General features: G+C 38.1%; 1 protein-coding gene across 2 annotated transcripts in view; it reads left to right on the top strand.

Moving 5' to 3' along the window:
• Positions 1–1,334: 1,334 nt before the first annotated feature.
• stard13a (StAR related lipid transfer domain containing 13a) overlaps positions 1,335–8,584 on the top strand; it is a 45,816-nt gene continuing 38,566 nt past the window's right edge. Inside the window, exon 1 of one of the 2 annotated variants that reach the window (XM_065260162.2) lies at positions 1,335–1,477. In XM_065260162.2, the coding sequence (XP_065116234.1) occupies positions 1,459–1,477 (19 nt within the window). In that variant the 5' untranslated portion in view covers positions 1,335–1,458. The remainder of the gene's footprint in view (positions 1,478–8,584) is intronic. The other variant, XM_065260171.2, reaches the window with a different exon arrangement.

Below are 8,584 nucleotides of genomic sequence, written 5' to 3'. Positions count from 1 at the left end.
TGTTCCTGGATTCCTAAGAGCATTTCTGTTAACATGCCTGAAGACTTTGGCTTGGCAAGATAGAAATGTGCATAAGCTCAAATGAACCTGTGGCCATTGTGGGAATGATCTTTCCTTTGTTCTTCTGAAAATAAACAATACATATTCGAATTGTAGAGTATCAACCAAGTTATTTTTGGATGGACATTGAGGGCCAGCATTTCCTCTGGGTCCTTTCTTTCTTTAGAATATAAGATCATGTGCTAGTCAGATATGTGGGTCGTATCAGAAAGCCTATTATTTCTTAAGCTATTTGAATGGCCTTCATTCCGTCCCAACTAGATCAGTTCATAGACACCCATGAGACTAGCTAAGAATCAGTGCCAGTAACAGTCCAAAAATAATCATCCACTTCCATAAAAGTGTCAGTGGTTTTAACAGTTAACCCTTTGGTTAAAGCAAGAATCTGATGAAATACGGTACGATGGGATTTGTCTCTTACGGCCTCTATTGTGCATAGATTAAAAATATTTTCTGCAAATTATTAGGTTTGCGATCATATCTGCCTAGAAAATCGCAACTTTTAATTTCCGTCGGTCTTAGTACACGATGTCACTACAGAAGAGTCAAGTTTTAAATAGGAAAAAAAACTCTTTGGTTATTTTTAGCACGATGCTAATGGTCTAATCAGATTCAATGGATTGTGCTAAGCTATGCTAAAAGGGCTAGCGCCAGACCCGGAGATCAGCTGAATGGATTCCAAAACAGTAAAAATGAAATGTTTAACTCTAGAGGAGCTGGAAAATAAGCATATTTTCAAAAAAAGTGGAGAGTCCCTTTAAAAATGTACGTTAGAAAAATGATATTGTGGTACTTTGTCAGAGCAATACATATTTTAAGTATCCAAAAATTAGGAGTTTTAAGCACCTTTATTTTTTTAAAAGTGTACTGAGTGAGTTGAACAGTCATAGCTCTGAAATAAAAACTAAAATAGAAGCTCTATCGATTGCTGAGTGAGTGGGATCTCTGACTACTTGCTCTTGTGTAATTGAAGCTCTTAATCGATAGGAAACCATGAGATCAGCATTTGCTTGATATCTGAACTGAAACACCCCTGTTGGCTCTGGCATCAAACTTACGTCAGGTAGTGAAACATTTTCTGCATGCTTTTAAGGGTCAGATTAAAGTCAGAAATGTAGATGTTAGGTGAATTCAATGAGTCAGTTTCCCACACAACAAAAAAGCATTTTATAATCTGTAAGTCTATAAAATGAATGTATTGCTGATGGCCTTTTGAACTATGAGGCTACGTTTCTCACGTCTCCACTTTTTTAAAGCTGTTATTGTAGGTACATTCATGTTTTCAGTAGCCCTGTGCAGGTCAAAGGTGAAAGGTGAAGTTTATCTGCGGTCACTCTCTGCGCATTGTCAGTGACTCATTTAACATTTTGTTTTCTTTTTCTCTAGCTGAGGGTGAAGATGAATTCCGGCTCAGCAGGTAGGCAGATCTTCTATATTCCAATTCCCACTTGCATTCCCATTGATATTCCGGTTTTTGTTCCAGTTCTGATTCTCCAATTCCTGTTGCTGATTGCAACACAATCGCTTTTCCATTAGCTTTTCTGTTCATATATTTGTTTCCTGTTCCCACATTTCTTATAGAATTTCAAATGCATGACAAAAAATGGAATTTCTGGGAATGATTTCTCAGGTTCTTCCAGTATGTCACAACTCAAGCATCCAAAAATAATGCTATTATACCAAACATATTGGTAAAAAAACACAAGAAACCACACAGAGAGTCTTTTTATGAACAGAAGATAATGATCAGAAGTAAAGGGAAAGTATTTTAGATGGCATTTTTCCTCTGACTGTATCCCTCTCTTTAAAGCTCACATTCATTATTTGTGGTCGGAGTGTGTTGCGTAAAAGCATTGTGAAATTGCTTTTGTTTTTTGCTTTTGTTCCAAATATTTGAGGTTTTGCTGTAGATTGTTTTTAAAGGTTTGGTGGTGGTTTGATAACTATCTTGAGGCATGTAAAATAACATTAATAATCACACACAGTGTGTATTTTTATAAACAGTAAGATGGTTTCACAGGTAGGTGCAATGCTACAGTATATTCCTGTAATCTGCGTTTGTGATTGACAGGGTCAGGTATTAGACTTCCCAGTCTTTACCAGGACTAGTAAGTGTCTGACTAGCATTGCTTTGTGTGTTTACAGAAGACTTTAGAAGGTTTACCTTGGACTCCTTCCGTGGCAGGGCCATTATCAGGAGTCGTGTTACATTACTGTTACTGAGCAGTCTTGGAGTGTGTGTATAAGTGTAATGGGCCCCCAGTGGCCCCCATGAGGTCAGAGGTCATGCCATTCTAGGGCTTTATATGCCCTCTCACATAACCTCACTGGCGACGGCCGCTGATGGGGTGTGTGTTTGAAAGTGTGACGAATGCCTTGGTGCTTTGTAAGTGACTAGATTTTTGTGTGTGTCTGTAGGAATACATAAGGCTTGAGTCTCTGTCTGCAGTGATTTACTGTGTTTATAGGTCACATGTCATCGATATGTTAGTGTTTGTTGTGCAATGGATTATGTTTTAGCAAACATACTGCTGATAAGCTACTGTTTGTGATCACTTGTGTCTGACATTCCTAACAAAAATGTAACAAAAAATGTTTTATGGTCTAAAACGCTTCAATTTGCTTAGAGCGCCTTTAAACCCATGATTTACTCGCCCCCAAGCTGTCCGAGTTGCATATGTCCATCGTTTTTTAGACAAACACATTTTTGGATATTTTATAAAATGTTTTAGATCTTTCAGTTGATTAATTGTAATGTTATGGGGTCCACCCATAGTCCACGACCTTCAAGTCCAAAAAAAGTGAGTCCATCCTTCACAAATTAAATCCAAACGGCTCCAGGATGATAAACAAAGGTCTTCTGAGGGTAATCAGCGCGGTGTTGTTGTAGAAATATCCATATTTAAAACTTTATTAATGAAAATAAATACCTTCCGGTAGCGCTGCCATCTTAGAGAGAATAATTGAAAGCACAAATGAGTTTCAATTTCAACAAACCGCCATTATGGTGATCAGTGTTTGCATTTCATCAGCTTATTTGGATTTAAAAAAGAGACACACACAATTACGAATGTAATTTACTTTTCATTTATTTTAGAAATAAACTACTCAAAGGACCAGAAGTTAGGTTTGGTCCACAAAAGGTGCTTGTTTATGTTGTTTCTGCTGAAACCATCTACAGAAGGTCATGTCACCCCAGATCCTCTCTGTCCTGTGTCTCTGAGAGCAAGAGAGGTAGAAAAACATGTTTTATACTCCCTCCTGTGGGTTAAATTTAGACCCTGTCTGCTGTAGTCTGGACTCTGGAGCAGATGCACTACTGTGTGTTTGTGAAGGCGTGTGTGTTTGGGACAAGAGTTCATTATATCCTTAGTTGCCCTTGGATTAACAGTTACTGGTTCTCCCATGAAGAGCATGTTATGTTTTCTGACCAGTGCTGTTTCTGCATTGACGGAGAACAGCAGCTTCTAAAAGCTTTGTTGTATCATTGATTTTTTATTTTATGTTTTATGAAAGCAATAAGGTTACATTAAGTTTACGACTTTTATAGATGTTTTATGCACAACACAACCCAAGGGTATATTCCCTGCAATACATTACATTACATTTATGCATGTTGTTTTTTTAACATAAACACATCCACCTTCATAATGTAAAGAACAGTCTGTGAAAAAATAACCTTGATATCTTTAATATGGACTGAGTAAGGCAATGTCAAAGATTAAAATTGCTTGCCCTCAGACCCACCTCCACTGCCTCGGCAAAAATATTGGATACTCCTAGTGTCTGTTAAAAGCCAGCTGGAGGTTTCATCCCCCAATGCGTCCCACCTCGAGAATTAATATTATTCAGTAATGTTGTATTATCTTTAGAGATGCTTATGCGCTTACAGACCCCAAATTTCAATTTCATCTGGACTAATCTTATCCATCTACTGTATGATGATGTCCCTATGACCTACAAAAACACAAACCCATGTGTCCTTTGTGCGTGTACATCAGGAAAAAAATAGTGCACGCCATCTTTCCTTTCTTACAGTGTGCTCGTTCTTGTCTCAACCACGTCTCACAGGATGTGGAAACGTGTTTTTTTCCATTCTAGTGTCCAGTAGCTTATTTTCCATGTCCTGGGGACGTAATGTTTTACCAAGCTGATCTGTGTGTGCGTGTGTATATGCATGCTGTCAGGTGGGTGGGTAGCGGTGACACGCATATGTTTGTGCAAGTGTGTGCATGAGTTTTGATTACGGTCAGCCTTTCTGACTCTCAAATATCATGTGTTCCTGTCGCTGAATTGGAAGAGCATTGTGTTCGGTTATGAGTTCGATTCCTAGGAAAACACGCATACTGAAAAAACGTATGGCTTATAATGCAATGTACTTTACATTCCTGATGTTTTTTTAAAGTTAACCCTAATAAGACCCTTGGGGTCAATTCTACCCCCAGGCCACTTTTCTTTAGTTTAAAAACATGGTTCCCTTCATCTCAGTGGAATAAGATTTTGTGACATTGCACCTTTAAATACTCTGTTATTAATCATAAAATATTAGTGTTATTTATTATAACTTTTATTATAATTTAATATATTGTTTGTGAGTGGATGCAGACACTGAACATGCAACCAGTGTTGCCCAGGTTGTCAGGTCACGTCATCACTGTAATACTTTACCATTTGCCCTTTCTGCAAGTTCGTCACACGTGTATACGTGCCTGCATATGTGGACTGAAAGTAACAGTGCATGCATAGCTCTCGGGCTTGACTGGGTCAGCATTGTGTGTGAGTTATGTCAGAATACAACAGCTGGTACAGTAGAGCTGCATTTACATAATGCCACATGAGAAACCGTATATACAGAGACCCTTGTGAGAGAAACTTGTGACATTGCACGTACCCAAGAGTCTGTGTATCATACACAAACAGAAATAAATAAATTCAGGAATAAATAAGTAATTAATTAAATGCATAAATAAATAAATGTAAAATTATTTCTGTATTTTTACATTGATTTATTTATTTCTGCATTTATTTATTTATTCATTTATTTATTTCTGTATTTCTACATTTATTTATTTATGCATTTAATTCATTACTTATTTATTCCTGCATTTATTTATTTATTTATTCATTTATTTATTTCTGTATTTCTACATTTATTTATTAATTTATATTTAAATATACACTTAAGTAATTTTTCGTCCTCTATAAGTAGCCTCCCGGTTTTTATCAAAAATATTTACAAATGTGTTCTGAAGACAATTGGAGCCCTTGATGGTTTAGAACGACACGGGGGTAAGTAATTTATGATAACATTATCATTTTGGGTTGAACTATCCCTTTAAACAACATACAGTACATTCAAGGTACATTTTATTGGTATATGTGTTCCCTGGGAATCGAACCTATGACCTTTATGCTGGTAACACGATGCTTTACCAATTGAGCTATACATGTGTAAATTCCTTGAACTTTTTTAAAAACACCAAAATGTATGAAATTGTTGAGTAGAAAATCACACACACATATAGAAATACATTATAGTGTGTGGCTGAAGGGATTGTGTGTACCACACGTGAAGGCAGACATGTGTCTGTATGTCCTGTCAGGGAAGAACCTGACAAAACACAGAGCGATATTTCCAAACTCTCCGGCACTTCAGGCATGTGCTCCCATGGGAAAACACACTACACCTAATCTGGGTACAAGCAACATACACAGATGCCAAATCTTAAATGCCACATGAATGTCTGTATGTAGAAATGCTTGCGTAAGTCCAGTTAAACTCATCTTGTGTGGTATTTACATCGGATAAAAAAAATAACTCAATAAAAAGAGTTGTGTGGGATGGCATGTTTTGCCTGGCAATAAAAAATAAAAGATTTTGGCTCGGTAGTTAACAGCACATCGCATTTAAAACCACAAATCTCTATTACGGTAAGAAACTCTAAACTGTAGATGCTTTTTATAACTGAAGAAGAGAGTTTTGGGTGTCTCATAGGTTTCACTCCAGTATGATGTCTGTTTAGTTTAGTGTTTAAAAGTGAAGGTTGGTTAATATGCCTGCTGTGGTGTCGGTGCGAGTCTTGAGCCGGTTTAATTGCACTGCTAATTCAGCACTCTGAGTTTTGGCAGACAGCCTGTTGCCTTCCTACAACAAACCGCACACACAAAACCCTCAGCTCTTCGATAAAATTGTTGCCATCAGGGTGTGCTTACTAGCCAGCTGTGAGACCTGCTCTCACCCACTTGGGTGGCACTGATATATCCCCACTTGTCAGGTTGTAAGTGTCAAAGTCTTAACACAGCCACAATGGACAAATCTCTTCGTTTTGTTCCCTTGATTTAAGAATGACAAATGATATTTCATTTCCAAATTGACTAAACATGCACTTTAGGAAATTCTGAATTTTTTTAACTCATGCTTGGGTAAAATATGGACAAACGCAACAGTGTGGTTTAAAACAATCCACCTTTCAAAAGAGGCGTTTCTATATCTGGTTGTCATAAACAAATGAGTAACGTCCATTCCAGTAACTGACGAGAGGCGGATGACGTGAACTCCACTGCTTCGTTCTCATTGGTAGTCGCTCCCAAAAGTAGCTTATAGTGTGCATAAAGTTAAACATTTCTCAACTTTGTTGCGCGACTGGACACGCACCCTCCAGTCGCCAACAGTCATTGTCGCTCGTGTCGCAGGAAGTCGTCAAGCTTCCATTGAAATCAATGAGATCAGGTCGCTCTGTGACTGCTAGTCGCTGCTAGTCTGAATGCAGCTTAATTTGTATCAATTCATACGAAGTTAATCGTGCAAAATCGTGCGATTCTCATGAAAAAAAACAACAACTCCCTGCACCTAACCCCAACATCACAGGGGTCAAGGCAAATCGTACCAAAACTTAGGAATGCAGTCATATGAATTAATATGAATTAACCAACAGGTAAAATATGTACGAATTCTCGTGAGATACGTTGGCATTACCCTAGTTTCCACCCTCAGGAAGTTGTACGTTGTCCGGCATATCTCAATAGCGAGATACTGTTGTCTCTTACAGCTTGTAAAATTTTTGACAAAATAAGTCCCCTTTAATGCAACCCTCGGTGCATAACTTCCTTTTTTAGCCGAACACATTTGCAGTTGAATAATATCCTGGCTCTTCCTAGTTTTGTAATGGCACTGATTAGTGATACATAATTGTGTTCGAATATAAACACATCTAGATCCAAAATGGCGGCACGAGTTTCTCGTGACTGCGTGTTTATTATGGAACCATTCAGCCTGACAAAGCTTTTTAGAAACTTTTCATTTTTTATGCATTGCTTAGTGAGTTGCTTTTAATTTTTTGGTTAATAAAGAAGTTGTTCCCCATAAGCCCTTTGTGATGGAAGCAATTATAAATGTTGGCCGAATATTCGCTTTACGCGGGGGTTCTGGTTTCATTTCTTGCCAGAACTCTATAAGTTGATTACATTTACGGTAAACACACAATCTTTCTCTGTCTGCTACCATGACTTCTGGACATTTGCTGAGTGTGTACAGTACAGTGGATGCTGTGTTTGCTCTGTTAGACCATCTACATCTATTTATAGTTCAGACATCAATAAATCTTCAAAAATGCAGTCTACGAACTGTAGTAAATGCTTAATGGGTTCTCTGTAATATTATCTAATAGACAATTTGTCTGCATTTATGTGCGGTGTGTACATTTGCAACATAAATAGGCTCTCTGTAATTCACTTTAATGTGTACATTTATCTTTGTTTGTGTTCGGGTAAATGTTGTGGTTCAGGAATTGCCTGGTCTTGGAATACTACAAGATTCCAAACTCCTTGACTGCACATTCACCCTCGACGTAAAAGTTTTCAACAAGATGATTTAGAGAATCAGGGGGGGGCTTTGTGATCTTGCAGGATATTTTTCTCATTTTGCCTCGGGGGAAAAAAGTTGCACTGGGTGGCCAACACAAACACTGGGTCTGGCTGGATAGCAGAAACGATCGCTACAAACACACACACTTCCTCCTTGTCCATTAGCCATTGTTTCGGTCCGACCCACCCCATCAGGCCCAGTAATCCTCACCTCTGTGATAGTAATCTCCTGCCATTATTAAGTTCTTTAGGAACCAATTAAAACAGCTCCAGGGATGAAAACAATGTACTGGTGTGTTTTTATTGTGGAAAGGAGATCTTCGAATGGCCTCTCTGGGCAGGGCAGGACTCGATCTTGGCTCCAGACAGCTCCATGACCCATTTCACAGAGCCTTTGGATCACTGCCGGAGTGATGGATGCAAAATACTGCTGATGAGACGGATGCCATTAGTGATTCATGTCTAAAAACTTAAAATAGGCAGATTTTTTCCATTCTAGGATTATTTTCCCTAAAATATGTGCTTAGTATAACATATTTACCTTAGATCGGGTGTCACACTAAAGCTCATTTTATACGTAAGGAATAATTAATGATGTGCCGTTGAATTATAAGAAAATAATGCACACTCAAGCTTCGCGTCGTGTCGCGTAATGCATACC

This window comes from Paramisgurnus dabryanus, chromosome 10 (genome assembly GCF_030506205.2).
Source record: "Paramisgurnus dabryanus chromosome 10, PD_genome_1.1, whole genome shotgun sequence".
Classification (NCBI taxonomy): domain Eukaryota; kingdom Metazoa; phylum Chordata; class Actinopteri; order Cypriniformes; family Cobitidae; genus Paramisgurnus; species Paramisgurnus dabryanus.
This window is presented reverse-complemented; position numbering and strand designations above follow the sequence as displayed.